The sequence below is a fragment of the Podarcis bocagei genome (assembly GCF_964188305.1).
Source record: "Podarcis bocagei genome assembly, chromosome: 1".
NCBI lineage: Eukaryota > Metazoa > Chordata > Lepidosauria > Squamata > Lacertidae > Podarcis > Podarcis bocagei.
Genome location: NC_138125.1, coordinates 119,009,705 through 119,030,990, shown reverse-complemented (window position 1 = coordinate 119,030,990; position 21,286 = coordinate 119,009,705). Strand labels below are relative to the sequence as shown.

At 45.1% G+C, this 21,286-nt stretch overlaps 1 protein-coding gene across 2 annotated transcripts; it reads left to right on the top strand.

Annotated features, from left to right (window-relative positions):
- Nucleotides 1-248: 248 nt before the first annotated feature.
- HOXD1 (homeobox D1) lies at nt 249-5,033 on the top strand. Of its 2 annotated transcripts, none has more exons than XM_081183138.1 (2): nt 249-1,079; nt 2,048-5,033. In XM_081183138.1, exons 1-2 carry the CDS (start codon nt 443-445, stop codon nt 2,380-2,382), a joined length of 972 nt encoding a protein of 323 aa, XP_081039264.1. In that variant the 5' UTR covers nt 249-442; the 3' UTR covers nt 2,383-5,033. The 2 variants fall into 2 exon arrangements, with proteins under 2 accessions (XP_081039264.1, XP_081039265.1); XM_081183139.1 differs by having other exon boundaries at nt 254-1,079; nt 2,051-2,384.
- The last annotated feature ends 16,253 nt before the right edge of the window (nt 5,034-21,286 follow it).

Below are 21,286 nucleotides of genomic sequence, written 5' to 3'. Positions count from 1 at the left end.
CGCCTTATCCCTTGTCCCAGCGGCTTATCCCTATGCTGAGAAGGCTCGCCCGATGGACTCGGGTGGTGATCCCGTTTGCACAAAGTCAAACTTTGGTCAGAGTCCCCTCTCCGTAAAAGCAACCTCATTCCAGCGCTAGTGAGAGAAACGGATCTCTTACCACACTTACCGTGATCTCTCTCTCTCTCTGGGTCCCTAACCCTCCTCGGAGGCTTAGGCATGACTAGGCACCTCCCTGCGCCCCCGCCCACATCGCTGCTGCTTCCTGCATCATCTTCTCCGTTGGCAAAGTTGTGGCTGGTGATGCCCGGGACGGGCGGCTGCATCCCAGGTCGCGCGCCTAACTCGTGGCTCCCATTGGCCAGCAGGCGAGCACGTGCCAGCTCCCCTGGCTCTATATTAGGGCACTTATTTACCCTCCCAGCCGGCTTTACCATGGTTGATGGAGGAGGAGGTGGTCCAGAGAGCGCAGCGGGCGCCGTGGCTGCCTCGTAGTCGCCCTGCTGCCCCTTCTCCGGCGCGCTCTCCGCTTGCTCAGGGACCCGCCATGAACTCCTTCCTGGAGTATCTCGCGCGGGGCGGAGATGGTTTGAGCTTGGCGACCAAATTCGGGAGCTCCGAGCCCGGTGGCGTGGCTCTGCGGCCGCCCTGTCCCCTGTCCGCAGGCGGGGAAGGCGCCTACCCCACGCCGGCGGCAGGAAGCTTGCCGGACTTCTCCCCGCGCTCGGCGCAACCGCAGCAACAGCTGGCGCCTTGCGCCCTGGCGCGCAGCGCTTTTGCGGCGGCAGAGTACAGCTTGCTGCGGCCCGAGGCGCCTTACGCGGCCCCCGGCGGCCCAGACGAGGCCGGCGCTCCCCTCCACTACGCCACCACGTCTATCTTTGCGGGTAGTGGTGGTGGCGGCGGCAGCGCTTACCTCCAAGTGGACTACGGCGCGCTCAGCGACACCTTCCAGCCTTGCGCCAAGGATGCGCCGCCCCCGCCGCTCCCTTCCTCGGACTTCTGCGTCAAGGCCGGCTCCCGGATCGCGCTCAGCACGTTCGAGTGGATGAAAGTCAAGAGGAACGCGCCCCCGAAAAGTAAGTGTCGCGCCTTGGGCGCGCCAAGTGAGCTGTGGGCTGTCCAATACTCGGGTCCTAGCGTAGGAGGCAACTCTTAAGAGTCCCTTCTTCCCCCAAAGTTAATGAGCATTGCTATTAAAATGGTGTATGCGCGCCACGTTTTGTGATCTATTACGCGGGGCAGGGCGTACTTGGGCCCCCAATATTTTATTCAAGTTGTCATCCTTGGGTCCTGGGTTCTGAGTCTGAAACCGACACGTCTCACCTCGCGCCCCTCCCTCCTGGTTCTGCGCTGGTTAACTCGGAAGTGAGCCCCACTGAACTTCGTGGGGCTTACTCCCAAGTACCTGTGCAATCTTCCATTCTGGAAACAAGTTCTGCTGATGTTGACGGTACTTTTCTTCCATTCAATGGAAAAGGGTTTTAAGATCTGGCGGGAAATGAAAGGAAACTTGTTCAAACCCTCGTAAAGCATGGACCTGGGGCTTCCTTTTTTCCCCGATGTAAAAGAGCCTTTCCTGAACTTGGATCGCTTCCATCTACCTGCTTCTAAGGCTGCGACCCTAAGCGCATATCTTTGGAAGAGCAGCTGGTTGAAAGCCATGAAACGCGTTGGGGGTGGGGGTTCTTATTGCTTAACATAATTCATGTTCAACGGACATGTGCGTATCCCCACTTTGTCAAGCCACATTGACTTTGAAGTTAAAACAATCACACGTGGCGGTTCTTCCGCATAAGCTAATCCGGGTTTCATAGAATTGTCGAGTTGGGAGGGACCCTGAGGATCATCTAGCCCAACCCCCTGCAATGCAGGAATATTCAGGCGTCCCATACGGGGCTCGAACCAGCAAACTTTGGCGTTATCAGCACTACGCTCTAATCAACAGACCTGGATGCGTTCAGACGCTGTGTGGTTAGAACCAGCGCCAGGTCCCATGATTTGGGCATTAATTCCCTAACAGCTCAACTCTCTTCTTACCCCATAGCAGGCAAGCTCTCCACCTATGGATCTCCCAGCCCTCCCAGTGCCGTCCGGACCAATTTCAGCACCAAGCAACTCACGGAGCTGGAGAAAGAGTTCCACTTCAACAAGTACCTTACCCGGGCCCGACGCGTGGAGATCGCCAAATCCCTGGGCCTCAATGACACTCAGGTGAAGATCTGGTTCCAGAATCGGAGGATGAAACAGAAGAAAAGGGAGCGGGAAGGGATGGTCGTCCCTTGCGCTGCGGTGCCTTTTCACAGCCCCCCCTCGGAGTCGAGTCCGACACAGCCAGCGATGCGTTCTGCTCCCTCTTCTCCAGCCAAGGGCTCGCCCTGACGGCCGTGGAAACACAGAGAGGCGTTAGGAACAGCAGGAGGCTGAAAAGACTCAAGAGAATTAAACAACAACAAAAACTCCAAATAAATCGGAAAGCTCTGAATGGTGTTAAATCGTGCACATTCTAAGACGAGGGGATTGCTTTGTTTTATTTAGAAAGACAATCATTGCACTGATGTTGTTGCACTCCCCTTGGGGGAAAGGCTGGCTTTATCACGTGTAGGATGAAGGACATTTGCTGCTTTTACGCAGAACTCGCTCAAGGCACAAATGGCACCGTCTGACTTGTTTACATTTTATTTATTTGCATTTCAGGGAAAGCTGCTCTTAGGCCGCTGTGTGCTGCTAAACTTTGTGATTGGCCTTGCTGAGCTTATTTGACCTTAGGCTTGCTTACTCACGAGGAAGTCTCGTGGGAAAGACTACGGGCAGAAGATCTTAGGCTTGCTCAGCTGGACCTCTGATTGTTTTGAATCTTTGTGTTTTCCTTGTTTTGTATGTGTTTTGGAAAGAACCCAAGGGTGTGTGTGGGTGTGTGGGTGTGTGGGTGTATATTGTACAAAAGAAACCAAAGATGGAGAGCCATGTGTTTCATAAAAGGGCTGCTCTTTGAAAAACTTTCCTTTTCAAACGTTAGGCCTTGGTTCGAAATGTCTTTTGAAATACTCCAGGGCTCCCCAGTGCTGCTGCTTCGAGGTGCCTGCATGTAAACGCAATCATTAGCTAGAAAGCAGTGGTGGGTGACTTGAATTCCTTTTGCTTTGGAGGGCTCGGCTGTGGTTCTAAACAAATCTGTGCTCTCTGGAAACATCCGGCGCAACCAAGTGAGGCTTTCAATTAAGCACGTTGGCTTAAGATGGGGTTTCCAGTGTAAGTAATGTCGTGCCGGTTTTTTTGTTTTTTAATATAAATACTGGTTTTAATTTTTCATTAATAAATGCATTTTCTTGACTGTTATGTAGCAAAGCAAAGAGATTCTGAGATGGATGGACTTCCTTTCCATTGATTGTCACTCTTTGCTTTTGGTTTTGTGTTGGCTGGGCAAAATGCTTCTCTTAATTAAGTTTTCAGCTGGTTTCTCAAAACAAAGAACTTCTCTTTATAGTTCCTCAAATAGCCCGCGAGGTTCTTTCTTCCATTCCTTTAACAACAACTCCTCACGAGGCCTATTTTAGTTTTTCATGGCGATCGTTCGTGTGATAAAAAGAAGTGGAAAAGAAAGTTGTGGAATAACAACCAAAGTTGGCACGGGGAGCTGAGGAGTAAGGATTATAACTTCCAGGTAACTCCTAGACTTGGGTAATCTTAAACTGGTGTCCTGGTAAAGACCTTCTGGGTACGATATTGGCCACTTGATTTAGTACAAAGTCTTCGACATTGCCCCTTAGGAATTCGAAGATAAATCGCAGAGTAATCCTAACCATGTCTACTCAGAAGTAAGTCTTATTGGATTCAATGGAGGTTACTACCAGGTAACGGGGTTAGGATCTGCAGCTTCTCCCTCCCCCCCCCTTCTCTTTGTGTATGAATATAGGGCGGTGTCAGTTAAATAATGTATCCTGCCTTAATACTTGGGGGAAGCAAACCCATGACTGATGAACGGGAATAAAACATTGTGTCTCAGGTAAACATGTAAAGTGGGGGTGGGGATCGGATCCTGTTGTGAACCCTTTTAAATGAAGACCATGACTTTAAGAAAAAGTGAAATCTAAGAATAAAGTTTGACTGGGAACCCATTTATATATGTCGTTTAGTTATACCGTTGTTGCTGTTGTTGTTGATGATGATGATGATTTCTAAAGGCATCTGTGCATCAACAACTGAATGCTAGTCATTTTTTAAAAGAAGGAGCCATGCCAGACTCTCAGGTTTTCAAGGGGTCCCTGGGTTCCCATTCCAGGGCTTTGGGAGATGGCAATGTTCCTTTGGGGGGGGGGGCACTAAGGTCTGCCCCCAAGGGAACGGATCTATAGAGCGGCACGACTCATGCCTCGTGTAAGGAAGTCCAAATTATTGGATATTAACGCTGGCTGTCACTAACCTATTTCCAAACCATTAGAAAAAAAAAATCTCAAATCCAAGTATTTTGGCACAGGCTTGCAGTCGCAGCGGAAGTAGGTCCAAGCGGATCCGCTTGGCACTTACTTCCGAGTAAACTTGAGCAGACTCGGCAGCATCTGGGGGCACCACAGTGGAATCTGTTGCTCCGCTGCTGCTGAAGGCATGGGCGTAGCCGGGGGGGGCGGGCAGGGGGCTGCCACCGCCCCTAAATCAATCAAAACCAATACAAATCTGAGGTTCTGCCCCCCAACAAAAATCATGGGTACGCCCATGGCTGGAGGCCAGTCACACCTGGAAGAAGCTCTTCGATCTTTCACACCCCATTGCCTTAGTTCGTTGGAACCTTTTCTATAGCAAGCAAAACTATAGCAAGAAAAAGCTGGCGCACAACCTTTTCTAGAAAGAGGTCGGATGATCTGACTTCTACTTACGCACAGCGCGATCCTAAGCAAATTATGGAGAAGTTTGTCTTACTGTGTTCGGAGGGGGCATCATCGAGTACGGCTGCAATCCTAAACGTACCCATTTAACTTAATTTTTAATGCTTGACGTTATATTATGTTTTTATACGTGTTGGGAGCCTCACAGAGTGTCTGGAGCAACCCAGCCAGATATTATTATTATTATTATTATTATTATTATTATTATTAATAATAATAATATTATTATTTATTAATTAAATAATTGCTTCTGAGAAACCTCGTTTAGGTTCGCGTTGCCTCTAGCTTAGGACTTCAGCTTCCAATTTGAAATTACAGACACCGTATACCGTTGCCTTTGTTTTAATTTAGGGAAAATCCTGGAGCACAACCTGATCATTCTGATCGCTGGGAGAGGCAAAGAGCAGACAAAGAGCCCGCGCGATGTCTGCCTAAACGCAGCAAGAAAAAGGGCTTTAATGTGCAGTGGGATATATTGTAAAATATACGACTGCTTTCATGCCGTCTTAGGCCCTTGAAGGAAGAGGGGTCAAACAGAGTTCATGCGAGAGAAGGGAGGGGGTGGGCTCCCTCTCCTGCCTGTATTTCTGAATGCAAGCCTATGAGAGGAGCACAGGTGGAAAAGGCATTGGAGTATAAGCCCAATCGTGGAGCCTCGGGAGTAAAGGTGCTGGCTTGAGCTCAGATGTCAAGATAAGTGAAGTGCTCTCCGCACGGGGACAGGGGCAGCAAACGGGCTAAGCCTGTTGCCCTCTCTATCTTGCCCCACATAAAATCATAGCACTGATAGGGGTCACCAAGGCTCATCCAACCCCCTACAATGCAAGAATTGCTGGCAGGTGACCATCTACCTCTGTCTTAAAAAAAATAACCACCATTTAAGGAGCATCCACCACCTTCTGAGGTTGTCCGTTCCACCGTCAAAGAGGCCATCCTAAAGTTCTTCCTAATGTTTAGTCAAAATCTCATCCTGCCTTTCTCTCTGTCATTGCTTCTGGTGTCTCCCGGCCAGTCCACAGTAAGATCTCACTTAGTTGCAAGATGACAGGGGGTTAAGGGGCCGATTTGGCTGCATTACAGAGACTTGGGTGGCCAACTTTTTTTGGGGGGGGGGTGGACTTGACCCAGCTTTGCCCAGCTTGATATTCAGTACCCCATCTGTGCAGACTGGAGGGCTGGGAGGTGGGATATTGCAATCAATACATAGAGCTTCCATCTTCTTCATCAGGAAATCTGCCGACTTGGGAGCAGGGTGTGGGGGTCTGCATTTGGTGCTGGGTAAGAAAACAATGGTGCTGTTAGTGTACTCCCCCTCCCACTGCCCCCACAGGAGGTAGTTTACAATGTGGTTTTGGAGGATCCTATTGGGAGACTTCACTGTCCGTGTTGGGACGGCCTTGACTTGTCCAGGGCTGGACTTCATGGCCATGATGACAATGATGGGGTGTCTCTGACTCTCCCAGTAGGAGTGAAATCCGACTGTGCCCTGTACTAGCAGTATAGAGGTGTAATCTGAAAACTATTTTATTTGCTCAGGACTTTGGGATATAGTGGGTATTATTACTGACTCTGCTGCTTCTTGTCTTCGAACTGTGGATGATAATGCTGTTTGTTTTTGTTTTTAAAAAAGTTTTATGATTGTATTTACATTGTGGGATATAAAACTGATGAAATAAAATAAAGTTGCTACACAAATGAAGTGTCTTGTTCTACTTTAAAGGTTGACTCTTCCCACTCTACAAATATAGGATTCTGTGACATAGGCATAGCCAGGATTTATGTTGAGGGCAGAACCTGAGTTAGTTAAATATTGTACTGCTCAGAGTGGCTAGGGCAGCCCAGTAAGATGTGTGGGGTTTAAATAGTAAAATTATCATTATGGAATGGGATGTCCCTGTTTTCATCGCAGAAATGTTGGAGGGTATGTAATTGAAAGGGGTTCACCGTGTGACAGGCTGTGCAGCCAGCACATTCCTCATTTTGTTTCTCTGCAACTGCTTAAAAGCCCAGTTACCACAATGCTACAGCAGACCTATTGAAAATGGTTTAGTAGGTACCTCACAATGGAACAATGACAAAGCAGGAGAGTGCTGAGATGTTTGGATTCACTTCAATACTCCTTGGCCAGGGCCTGCCTAACTGCATAAAGAGCTCAAGCAGTTGCTTAGGGTGGCAATATTGTTAGGAATGCTGATGCAGCACGATGCACTCTGAAGAACTGAGAAGGGTCTTGGGAGTTCATGGAGCTCAGGGTAGAATTCTTAGTATCACCAGGTGAGGCTGGGAAAGACCCCTTCCTGAAACCCCAGAAAGCTGCTTCCACTCAGCGTCGACAACACTGAACTATATGGACCAATGGCCTGACAGCTTCATATGTTCATACATGGCACATCTTTAAAGGTAAAGGGACCCCTGGCCATTAGGTCCAGTCGTGACCGACTCTGGGGCTGTGTGCTCATCTCGCTCTATAGGCCGAGGGAGCCGACGTTTGTCTGCAGACAGCTTCCAGGTCATGGGGCCAGCATGACTAAGCCACCTCTGGCGAACCAGAGCAGCACATGGAAACGCCGTTTACCTTCCTGCCTGAGCAGTACCTATTTATCTGCTTGCACTTTGAGGTGCTTTCAAACTGCTAGGTTGGCAGGAGCAGGGACCAAACAACGGGAGCTCACCCCATCACGGGGATTCGAACCGCCAACCTTCTGATCGGCAAGCCCAAGAGGCTCAGTGGTTTAACCCACAGCGCCACCCTGGTCCCTTATGGGCTGGCAAAATACCCTGGATTAGTCTTGGTTTGCTATTTGCCCAGTGGCTCAATGAATCCCTTGCTTGGTTTTTCCCCATTTGATTCACCTTACTGTTTTTTGCCTTTATGGTTCCCAAGTGGAAGACACATAGGCACAAAGAAGGTTATGAGAAGGGGAGAACGGCATGCAGCACTGTAGCTCCCTACAAAGTGCCCACCTGATCAGCTGCTCACAGTTGCCTACAGCCACTCTAGACTCTAGGCAATTTCCTATTACCCTGAGGGTATCTTTCTTCACTCTTTGACCTCAAGGCAGGATGGGAGAGCTGGTTCTCCAGAGTGCCCATCGAAGCACTCTGCTTCCTGAAGCTCTGAAGCACTTAACCCCCGCCCCACACTAAGGCTACAGTCATAAGCACACACTTTGGAACAAGTCCCAATGAAATAAGAGGAATTTCTTTATGCTCAGTGTTGTGGCCCACAGAGAAGTGCTTCATTAGTGCTTTGTAAATGTGTTTCAACTGGCTTAGTGTTAGGTTAGCTGGGAAATTTGAAATCCCTCAAACAGAAGAGCTGTGTTGGATCAGATTAATGGACCGTGCAGCCCAGTGTCTTGTTTCCAGCAGTGGACAGGCTGTTGTGGAAGTTACAATCAGGTAACAATTGGTTTTCAGCCAGAGAATGGCTAGAAGTCATTGCAGGTTCTAGAGTCCAGGAGTCATTGACAGTTGCTGAGCACTTTGTTAGGTAACTTCCACACAGTAAGAGAATTATTATAATTGGAATCTGTGGAGTTTCTGTTGAATTGATGAATAGCTGAACAGACCTAAGGACAGAATGATGCTCTTCCTGCCTTCCTGGTATCTAGAGATAATGGTTGGGGAGCATTGGGAAATCTCTGTGTTGCTTCCTCTCTGCTTTTCTATAGACCAGTCTCAAGTCTCCAAAACCACTCAGAAATTCATGTATTATAAACATTCTAACAATATTCTTTGAAAATGATTGCTTTAAGCTTCGAAGATCCATTGGGATGCTCTTATCTCGCCACTTTTATGGCTCATATATACATCTTTTGCCAAATGATGATTTGTTTTGATTTTTGTGTGCTGTTCTTCCAAGAAGAAAGTTGAGTTCAAAGCAGGTCACAACAATAATAAAGCACAAGAGAGGTAAATGACAGGTTAGTCAATATATCCATATGAACATATCAAATGAACAAGAACATAGTGAAACAGCGACAGGCAATTTAAATACAAAAAAGGATGATCTCCAACATTAGTCATATTCAGAGTAAACCCAAGTTATTCAAGCTCATTGATTTCACTGGGTTTTACTCTGTGATTAATATCATCATCATCAATAATAATAGTAGTAATAATGAAAAAAGGATGCATCATGAAATCAATATTATAATTTCTAATCAAAGAAGCTTAAAAAATAAATAATTAACAGAACTGTAGAAATAATATAAAGTGGGGAAGCTAATGTGGTACCATTCAGATGCTGCTGGAGTCTAATAACTACAGTTATCACCTACTAGCATGGCTATTGGGACACGGGTGGCCCTGTGGGTTAAACCACAGAGCCTAGGGCTTGCTGATTAGAAGGCTGGCGGTTCGAATCCCCGCAACAGGGTGAGCTCCCGTTGCTTGGTCCCTGCTCCTGCCAACCTAGCAGTTCGAAAGCACGTCAAAGTGCAAGTAGATAAATAGGTACCGCTCCAGCAGGAAGGTAAATGGCATTTCTGTGCGCTGCTCTGGTTCGCCAGAAGCGGCTTAGTTATGCTGGCCACATGACCCGGAAGCTGTATGCCGGCTCCCTCGGCCAATAAAGCAAGATGAGTGCCACAACCCCAGAGTCGGCAACGACTGGACCTAATGGTCAGGGGTCCCTTTACCTTTACCTAGCATGGCTATTCTTTTGCACAAGCACCATTGAATGGAAATAGCGCAAGAACATAGTAGACGCATTATCAATAGTGGGCTGTCATGGGCCAGCTCTCAGATCAAGAGTGGAAACCCATTCATTTCTACACTGAAGGAAGTCCCTCTGTGGGACTCACTTCCAAGTAGATATGCATAGGACTGCAGCCTTCCACTCTCCCTTATGGTGAAATAAAGTGGACAAAACTGAGAACTGATAGCCAGTAAAACTTGGCGAGCTCAGACAGTTCTTCCTTGGAGTTCCTGTTCATTTCAATTGTTTTGTGCAGAAGGGCCTATTTCTTGACTGTGACTATTATATACAGTGGTACCTCGGGTTAAGAACTTAATTCATTCTGGAGGTCTGTTCTTAACCTGAAACTGTTCTTAACCTGAGGTACCACTTTGGCTAATGGGGCCTCCTGCTGCCGCCGCGTGATTTCTGTTCTCATCCTGAAGCAAAGTTCTTAACCCAAGGTACTATTTCTGGGTTAGCGGAGTCTGTAACCTGAAGCGTCTGTATCACTGTACCACCTTTACTGAGACTGTTGCACAGACTTCATTTTGTACATCTTCGTAGAGTAAGGTTGCCATTATTCCCATTTTACGTTTCAGAGAAAGAAGGGAAAGCTATAATACAGGAATTTGCCAAAGGCCACCCAGTAAGCAGAGAAGGAAGCCTCAAACTGAGAAAGAGCCTTCTGACACGCTGCTCTCTCTCCCTCGTGCCATATATTTCCCCGAATAAACAGATACACATGTTGACCTTGTAGTGGGGACAGCTCTATATCCATCAAAATGACACAGCCCAAATATTGAGACTTGCCTGTAAATTATGACTGAGCCGCGCAACTTTTCTTACAGCAGCCGGTGAAGGGATAAGGGATGAGAGAGGCTTTCGATGCCAGGCACTCCTTAAGGATAATTTCTTGCTGTGTGATACAGGCAGTTTAATGAGGCCTTATTTCCTGATGAACAACCCAAAGAGTATAAGTGTTAGCTACGGCTCCTTTGCATTATTCTGTCAGTGAGGGGGACCCAGAGGAATGAGATAATGCAACTCATGTGCCAATTCCTGAATAATTAAATAAAAAATGTCTGTAATATATATGGGCATATACACATGAGACAAATAAATGATAGATAAGGGTCTAGCATTCAATTCATACAACATTAAGCCCAGCAGTTGGGTGCCGCATATGTTCTGCCGATGCCAAACAATTGGAAGCAGGTTGTAGGTTATGCTGCAAGGAATGAAAGCCTGGCTCAGAATTCTCAATGGAATCGGAACTCACAGAAAAGGCTTCTGCCATCATCTCCGTGAGTTCTTAACACCTCTTGATTCTCATGTTTATAAGTCTATAACGTCTAGTTGTTTGGTCTTACTTCCCCTCCCCAGACGCTCTTTTTAAAAAAAGCTCTTTTATGTTACAGTTTTCTTATATCTTACCACATCACTCTCCAATGTTATACAGAATCAAGGACACTCTAGATAAGAAAAGACTCAAAATGATAATTAGGGATGCCTGAAGATTATAGATAATTTAGTAAAGCAATCTGGCCACTAGATGAAGTGAGAAACGCAGGCCAGGAGCATAGAAACAATAAGCATGCTCTGCAAAAGTACGTTCCATTTGTATCACTAGATCTTACCTCCAAACATAATGTGTTTTAATAGCAAACTTGAGTGACTGAGTGCCTATTGGTATGGAAATGTAACAGGGCAAATAAGTAATGAGGTTGTGGTTTCTGAATACCAGGGGGACATTTTAGGTATGGAGAAGTGCATATATTTTCACATTAAAAGACAACAAAACATTTAGACCCTCCCCCCGAAACAACCCAATGATCTGTGAGCTTCCAGGGTTTAGGAAATATCAGTGGCAATTGAGCTTATAGAGATAAAGAAATACCCCTTCCCTCCTAGATGTTTTGCCAGCACAAGAGGATTGGATCGTAGTACTAAGTACTTGTTCTAACTGCAACACTTTTCCAATGATGGGAATATACTGTAAGTTTCCACTTGTATAAACACTGAAGCAGCCTTATATAAAACCACGTTTCACATCTGAACAAACCAGTCCACATGCAGAGAATGGCATTTCTTTTTAGTACAGAAGCAGAAGGTCCTTTCTACCACGACACCGGCTAGAGTGAGGACCATCCTCTAAGAGTTGTCATAATTTGCTTCAGCATTAAACCTATGAGCAAAAAACAGGGAGAGATAGAACGAGCAAATGGATGGACTGATGGGCAGCAGACAAAGAAAAAAGAAGGTTGAAATATACAGTGGTAGCTCGGGTTACAGATGCTTCAGGTTACAGACGCTTCAGGTTACAGACTCTGCTAACCCAGAAATAGAACCTTGGGTTAAGAACTTTGCTTCAGGATGAGAATAGAAATTGCGTGGTGGCGGGAGGCCCCACTAGCTAAAGTGGTACCTCAAGTTAAGAACAGTTTCAGGTTAAGAACGGACCTCCAGAACGAATTAAGTCCTTAACCCGAGGTACCACGGTACTCAGAGGTGAGTGTGAATTTCATGCTCTTTATTCAGCTCATAGTAGCAATGAATGAAACTTTCCCCTAAACGTCCAGCTATATACATTATTTACACAACGGGCCTCGCATGATTGGCTAATTCCAGGCTGCTCCTGTAGGCCAATCAGGTTGCAGATTCACCTCCTCCAGAAGCCTGATTGGCTGCTCCTGCAGACCAATCAGGTTGCTGATTCACTTCATCCAGGAGCCTGATTTGCTGCTCCTGCAGGCCAGTCAGGTCACTGATTCACTTCCACCTGGAGCTGGATTGGGTGGCTCCTGGGGACCAATCAGACTGCTGCATTATGGATCTTATTGTTCTAGAATTCAGCTCAGTACATAACAAAGGTAGAAGAAGAGAAAGATGAGAACAGAGAGATAGATGGGATGACCAGAACCTTGTGGTCTCCCATGACAGAGGTCTGAGCTTCTCCAGACACACTTGACCTACAAGTTGAGACTTGTTACTTAGTGCTACATTAGAGTACTCTATAATGTAACACTATATAAGTAACAAGATGACAAAGGTATATTTGCATCTACGCAGAGTAGACTCACTGTAAACAATGGATTTAAGTTAGTCATGACTTTAACGGCTCTACTCTGAGTATCTTAGTAAGATGCAATCATTTACCTCCTCCACTGCCCTAATCAGTTGTTCCCTTCCTTACCTTAGTTTCTGCCTTTGTGAAATAGTTGTGAATAAAGAACTCAGTGACGCAGTGTGTACCTGGTGAGTTGTTGTGTCTGGCAACTCACCAACTAAAGAGATTCTTGCCTGGATGAGTCAAATCTGGATTCACAAGGACCAATCTCCAGCATGAGATTAACTGGAAATTATTTATTGGCCAAACAAATATAGTTTAAAGGTATACTGTGTACATAGTCATAGTCGTATGTTGAGGGTCACTAGGATAGCCGTTTCCAGACTGTTAATATTTTTGGGGTGGGATTCAATCTTATATTAGTAAATTCAGGTAACACAATTAAACCTGATTTGTAGCTTTTGTACAACAATTCCTCTTCCCTCCAGAATCAGACTTTTTGAGATAAGGAAAATGATGGGGAAACCACTGTGAAGTGTGGGATGACACTTGCTTTGACACAACGTTGTCTAACCTCCCTGCAAGTGAAACAAAGCGAATGCTCATTAAAACAACAACATTGTCTAACCTCCCTGCAAACAAATTGAAATGAATGCTCAATAAACAGGTCATCTGGAAGCACCCTAAAATAAATTTCTCTGCAGCAAACTAGACTTTCCAAGATTCTTTAAGCCATGATAGATTGGTGCAGAGTTATTAATGAAAAGGGCAGCCTGCTCTAAAGTCCAGTTAAACTAAAGCACTTGAATTTGTCCCATCTGGACACTTAATTATTACAAATTTGTCATTTTAGCTGGGAAAATTAAGTGAAACATTCAAGTTCCTCAGCTGATTGGCTCAAATAGTTTCCAGGGCAAGTAATATCTGAACATTGATTGTGACATACATTGATTAAACCAGGAAACTGGATTATACACATTGTGTGCACCTCAATTCAATGCACACTTATCCCCATTGACTTCAACGGCGCTTACTAACAAGTAAGTGTGCCGCTATCAGATGGTACCCCAAAATGGCTCGAAATACGTCAAGTTGCTTAGTGAAGAATGTTTCATCACTGCTACTTTCACATATTAACAATTTAACATCCCTGCTGCAAGAAGTGAAGTTACAGGGAACCAGGCAGGGGGCCTTCTTGGTAGTGGCACCCACCCTGTGGAACGCCCTCCCATCACATGTCAAAGAGATAAACAACTACAGTGGTACCTCGGGATGCGAACGGGATCCGTTCCTGAGCCCCGTTCGCATCCCGAACAGAATGTAAGATATGACAGCGTGTCTGAGCATGCGCGGGTTGCGTTTTGCCGCTTCCGTGCACGCGCGTGACGTCATTTTGACTGCCTGTGCATGCGTGAGCGGTGAAACCCAGAAGTAATGCACTCCGTTACTTCCGGGTCGCCGCGGAGCGCAACCCGAAAGCGCTCAACCTGAAGCGTATTTATCTCGAGGTATGACTGTATCTGACTTTTAGAAGACATCTGAAGGCAGCCCTGTTTAGGGAAGTTTTAAATGTCTGATGTTTTATTGTGTTTTTAATATTTCTGTTGGCAGCTGCCCAGAGTGACTGGGGAAACCCAGCCAGATGGGCGGGGTATAAACAAACAAACACATTATTATTATTATTATTATTATTATTATTATTATTATTATTATTGAATAAGGGGTCTTTGACCCAACCCATAAAATATTTGAGGGCCCCACCCAAAAAGTTGATAGGCATTGCCATTCAAATAGTGTGTGTGTACTGTGTCATGTGATAGATTATGCAGAGTGGGGCTAATCCGCCCCCCCATATTTATTCAAGTTGTCACCCCTGTTTGAAAGTGAAACCCATCACATTTATTTCTCCGCAAGAACACTTAGCAACGATTCCCCAACTGCCTGAAGCATCTTTGAGCAGTGAACACACAGTGAAATAATAGACAGCTGCTTCACATCATCCCTGTAAAAACACATGGTGACCCTATGGTGGTTTTACTCCTTCTGTAAAAGGGTGAGCTAGGTTTTATTGTGCAACTGCTTTTGAGATTGCAACAACTGAAGATGTGCCAGATAAAAGGAAGGGGGCTTAAAGGCATGTTTGTTTTCATACACACTCAGATGATCCAGAATAATGACAATTTCTTGCACACATTCAGATATCCTTGGAGGAGGAGGAGGATAGACAAGCAATAAGCAGATTGCCAAACTATTAAATCATTTGTTGTTCCTTTGCATTGTTCCCATGTGGTAGTCAGACTTAAAAGACACATTTGACAGGCCAGTGGTGGATAACTCAGTGGGGAGAAGTTCCATAGTGACAGCAAAGGGAATAAACACCCATAAGGCCAGCCAAATGGCCACACATCACAAACAAACACAAACAATTTAATCTTATTCAGAGTGGCTTTTTCTAAAAATATGCATTGCAAACAACTTTGTATATTATTGTGATGTAGCTTCAGATACATGCTGAACAGACGGATGAAATTTTGGAGAACCGAAATAATCTAAGGGAGATTATGTGAAATCAGCCACCAGCAGCCCTGTAATGCTAAATCTACACATGCCATAGTCAGAATATGGATTGTTGCAACAATGTCTAAATTAACATATTATAGAAGAACAATTTATGATCAGCTAAATGGATTTTTAGAGCAATTGACTTTATTTGTGATGTATTGGAGCAATACATTTCAGGATAACACAGCACTTTTGCATTACTATAATTATATATATGTAGGATGCTCTTTAATTATATTTATGTATAAATTATTTTTTAATGAAAATATTTTCTTCTTCTTCTAATCACAATCAAAATTCTTCTTCTTAAAAGGTACAACATGACTGCAGATTGCTTCCGTCTCCCAAACTCAAGCTATTATTAGTGAAAGTCAGTATAGCATAAAAGTTAGAGTGTCAGGCTGGGAAGATGGGGCGGGGGGGGTGGTGGTTAAAGCCCCACTCAGCTATGAAGCACACTGGGTGACCCTGGGCTAATTGCCTTTTCTCAGCCTAGCCTACCACACAGAACATAAGAAGACATGCTGGGCTCACCCTACCCTTTGGGCTATAATTTATTTTCACTGGTTTTAATATTGTATTTTTAAATAACCACAACGCATCCTGGGACCTCATGGCAAAGGGTGGGCAAGAAATCTAACAAGAACAAGAACACCTGGGTGGCTCAGTTGGTTAGAGCGTGGTGCTGATAACACCAAGGTTGCAGGTTCGATCCCCAAGTGGGGCAGCTGCATATTCCTGCATTGCAGGCGGTTGGACTATCAGCGGTTCTCAACCTGTGGGTCCCCAGATGTTGTTGGACTACAACTCCCATCATCCCTGAGCTCTGACCTTGCTAGCTAGGGGTGATGGGAGTTATAGTTCAACAACATCGGGGGGACCACAGGTTGAGAAAGGCTGGTCTAGACAATCCTCAGGGTTTCCTTCCAACTCTGTGATCCTATGCACATAATATGCCAGAGAAGGAGGAGATTCAGGTATTGGAGGATTGGCAGGATAAGTAAATAATAAATGAAGTATTGCCAGTAACATAGGAAATCTACTTACCACCAGCATTTTATTTACAGTATTTGGTTTATACTTCCTCTAAGGAGCTCAAAGTGGCATACAAAGTTCTTCCCTTCCCCATTTTGTCCTCACAACAACCCTGTGAGGTAGGTTGGACTAAGAGACAGCAACTGGCCCAAGGCCCCCACACTGAGCTTTATGACTGAGTCTCCCAGGTCTCGAACCACTGCATCACACTGGAACTTCAATTTAGTTACCCACTCCCATCTCTATTTGAGTGGCTCATCAGAACCTTTTCATATAATGTAATCTTGGCACAGCCCAACCTATACAGTGGTACCTCAGGTTATATACGCTTCAGGTTACATACGCTTCAGGTTACAGACTCTGCTAACCCAGAAATAGTGCTTCAGGTTAAGAACTTTGCTTCAGGATGAGAACAGAAATCGTGCTCCGGCGGCGCGGCAGCAGCAGCAGGCCCCATTAGCTAAAGTGGTGCTTCAGGTTAAGAACAGTTTCAGGTTAAGTACGGACCTCTGGAATGAATTAAGTACTTAACGCAAGGTACCACTGTACAGTTAAATGGCAGTGTGGGAATTGTTAGGAACCATGGTAGATTACTATGGATTTAACAGGTTAACTGTAATTATTGGCACAGCAGTGAATCCTGGAGCTCTGTAGTACTGGATTCAATGCATGTCATGATCAGATTCTGACTGCTGAATGTGCACTGCTTCACATGAAGTGGCATATTTCATTATTGCCAGAAATGCCTGAAAAAGAACTGAAATGAGGTAATGTGTCAGATTAATTTGATATTTCCAGTATAAACTATATCTACCATCTATGAGAAGTTATTGCAACTCCCCAGGGGCTCCCCTCACCATTGATCACAATCCAAGATTTAAATTAGAAGAGATGAGCAGTTGGCTGAAAAGGCAGATGCTGATGATGAAGATCTTGACACAAGATTCCTGTCACATGGACAATGCTGGGCCTTTTATTATGTCTTTTTTTGTCAGTTGCAGTAGGAAACTGGACACAAGATATTATCAGCTGGGGGGAAAGTCATTTTTATTCATGCCTGATCTGAAAGGGCGAACATTTAATTTATGTGATTGAATTCTGAGTGCCAGTCTGGGATAGAGCTTGGTGTCAGGGACCCAGGCCCCGGGGCAAGCAGCAAACAGAGAGGCAGAAATCACACAGGCTGAAGTAAGCGCTGTCAATTGTTAGAAGTCAACAATTCTGTTATGGGTGGAAGGGTAAAGCCCAAAGAGGGTCTGGGAATACAAATAAAAACTAGTGCTTTTTGGTAAGTTGAGGAAAGGACAGAGATCAGCGCAAAATATGTGGTGTGGTGTAGTGGCGAGAGGACCTCAGAGACCAGGGTTCAAATCCCCAAACAGTCATGAAGTTCACTCGGTGACCTTGAGCCAGCCATTGTATTTCAGCCTACAAGAAGCATGCATGTCATCTTGAGCTCACTGGAGGAAAGGTGAGATATTAATGTAACCATAATATTCATCTATGTTGTGTGCAGACTTAAAAAGAGGGCAGGGAGGGGGGGATCAGCCTTGCACCTTGCTTTTCTAGCCCTGTATACCTGAAGGAGCATCTCTACCCCCATCGTTCAGCCCAGACACCGAGGTCCAGCTCCGAGGGCCTTCTGGCAGTTACCTCATGGCGAGAAGTGAGGTTATGGGGAACCAGGCAGAGGGCCTTCTCGGTAGTGGCACCCGCCCTGTGGAATGTCCTCCCTCCAGATGTCAAAGAGAAAAACAACTATCTGACTTTCAGAAGACATCTGAAGGCAGCCCTGTATAGGGAAATTTTTAATGTTTGATATTTTACTGTGATTTTTAAAAAATTGTTGGAAGTCATGTTTAAATTGTTGGAAGGCAATCCAGTCAGATGGGCGGCAAAATCTTCCCCTTCCCCTTCCCCTTCTCCTAAACTGTAGTCTGATGGTGCACAGGCAAGACTTGTTGGTTCCTCTTTTCCAACAGATTGCCCAAGAGATGACAGCAGAGCTGGAAACTTTGTCAGCCAATAGCACCATGTTGGTTCTCTGCTATTGCCTGACTTAGTCCTGGCAGACAGACCATGGACCCTGTTGAGGGTGGCCCAGATATATTATTATTATTATTAATAATACAGTAGTACCTCTGGTTAAGAACTTAATTCGTTCTGGAGTTCCGTTCTTAACCTGAAACGGTTCTTAACCAGAGGTACCACTTTAGCCTCCCGCCGCCGCCCAATTTCTGTTCTCATCCTGAAGTAAAGTTCTTAACCCAAGGTACTACTTTCAGGTTAGCGGAGTCTGTAACCTGAAGCGTTTGTAACCCAAAGCGTTTGTAACCCGAGGTACCACTGTAATTGATTTATACCCCACCCATCTGGCTAGGTTTCCCCAGCCACTCTGGGCGGCTCCCAACAGAATATTAAAAACACAAAAAACCACCAGTCATTAAAAACTTCCCTAAACAGGGCTGCCTTCAGATGTCTTCTAAAAGTCAGATCAGTGGCGTAGCGTGGGGGGTGCAGGGGGGGCCGGCTGCACCGGGCGCAACATCTGGGGGTTAGGGTTAGGGGGCGCAAATCCACGGGTTAGGGGGCGCAAATTACTTGCCTTGCCCCGGGTGCTGACAACCCACGCTACGCCACTGAGTCAGATAGTTGTTTATTTCCTTGACATCTGATGGGAGAGCATTTCACAGGGCAGGTGCCACTCCCGAGAAGGCCCTCTGCCTGGTTCCCTGTAGCTTCACTTCTCTCAGTGAGGGAACTGCCAGAAGGCCCTTGGAGCTGGACCTCAGTGTCCGGGCTTAACAATGGGGGTGGAGACACTCCTTCAGGTATACTGGGTCAAGGCTGTTTAGGGTTTTAAAGGTTAGCACCAACACTTTGAATTGTGCTTGGAAACGTACTGGGAACCAACGTAGGTCTTTCAGGACCGGTGTTATATGGTCACAGATAGAATTGCCTTCTGTGAAAAGCAGGCCTGTGGTGCAGGGAGAAGCTCCACAGAACTCCATAATTACACATTCAATGCTAAGCAATGTTGCGGCCGCTGCTGCTGCTACTATTACTACCCACGTTTTATGTAATGCAATTAAGCAACAATAAATACTGTGTGCACAGAGCTTCCCTGAACATAGATGTGCATGGACCAGCCCCCGCTTTCACAGAAATGCAGAAGTGCCTTAGAGTTCCACTGTGCACCATGACATAAAAGCTTCAACAGAAATGGCATAATTTATACAGCCCACAGATTGCACTTTATTCCACCAAGTGACACCTTTGTCTTTAAAAACTCAGATATAAATACTGAGTGGAGAACAAACCTTTATTTAATATATAAATAGCTACTCTCCATAAGGTCACATACCACTCTTCATGGTAGATACAACCTGAGGTGAAATCCCCATAAAAATCTCTCATTAAATTGCTTCCTCCCTCTCTCCTTCATTGAGAGCTGCAAGATTAGGCCGGAGATAATGACTAGCTCACTGTGAAAATATAGTGAGAAAGAGCCATGTTGAAATTAGATCTAGACAATGTAGTAATGAAAAGCACTGGCCAATATTGTAACGGATGGGGATATTTATCATAATTCTGTTCATTATGATGGATTGTTGGTTTGAGGATTAGCCACATAACTATCCAACAAATGGAGGCAAAGCATATGTTTGAAGGTGATGACATTTACAACATAAGTCATGACGGATGTAAAACCCGTTAGTAACATAAACAGTGTTGGCTTCTCGAATATTGCTGACAGTTTAATTCTGCTTCTGCTATTAAAATGAAATATGAAGTAAGAGGGATAGAAAGCCTGCGGACATTGGAATTATTGGGGTATACAGCGTCAGCCATGCCGTTAGTCAATGCTGGTCAAAGTCAGTTGCATGAAAGGTACTCTGGAATCAAGGTGACTTGATGTATACAGCTAAATCATGCGGAATTGTAGGGCTCCGGTATTGTGGTTGTTCCGTAATGTGGAAGCAACCCATAAAATAATTATGCAAGAGCAGATTTTCATAAAGATACAGAACAACAAACTGTATATTCTTAAAGTTCAGTCATGCATCAGTGGTCTCATCAGCGCAGGACTCCGGGTCAAAAGTCACAGGGCCCCATCAGTTTTTTAAGGAACTGAAAATGACATTACCATCTAAAGAGCCTCACCCCATAAGACCACTAGGTTTCTCAAGGCAAATCTAAAAAAAAGTAGTATAAACATTGACAACTGGGAAACACTGGCCTATGAGCGCTCCAGTGGGAAAACAGCCTTTACCAAAGGTGCCATGGACTTTGAAGATGCTTGAACTCAGAACGAAAGGGAGAAACATACTAAGAGGAAGGCATGTTTGCCAAATCCTCACCGTGATCAACTCCCACCTGGAAACCTATGTGGAAGGACGTGTGGATCCAGAATTGGCCTCCACAGTGACTCACTGTTAAGACCATATTCATGGAAGACAATCTTACTCAGCTACGAGTGATCGCCAAAGAAGAAGAAAGAAGCCTAAAATTACTAAATTTTGTCATGATATGAATTTAATTTGAGTAAAAGCCTTTCCAGATAAGTCACTTAACAGCACAAATTCAAGAAAGAATAGGTGTGTATGGCCTCTCACAGCTGAAGTCAATGGCTTTGGATGTCTCACAGTGCAAATGGGAACAGAAAAGTGGCTCACATTTATCTCTGGCCCTCATTGGCAGTGATCAAGTTCTCAATGCAGCAATGATTCAGACATTATAAAGATACGTGGGGGAGCAGAAAATGTGAGCCACTTTTCTGTTCCTGTTTGCACTGACTTCAGCCACTGACTTTAGCTGTGAGAGGGCACACAGACCTATTCTTTTTTTTATCTACGTCAGTGAGTGTGTAGGGCATGAGCAGGACGATTCTACTCAGTGGTAGCCCCATAGAGTTATTGTCTTATTTATTTTACAAATTTATGAACTGTTATACAGCCCAAGGAGACCAAGATAAAATTGAAAAAGAAACTTCAAAGAACAATTTAAATCATTTCTATAGACTCTAAAAAGAAAAACATTGCTACAGATATACAA

Coding starts and splice junctions, on each gene's coding strand:
- HOXD1 (XM_081183138.1), top strand. CDS start 443: ATGGAGGAGGAGGTGGTCCAGAGAGCGCAGCGGGCGCCGTGGCTGCCT. Junction 1,080..2,047: donor GAGGAACGCGCCCCCGAAAA/GTAAGTGTCGCG, acceptor CTTACCCCATAG/CAGGCAAGCTCTCCACCTAT.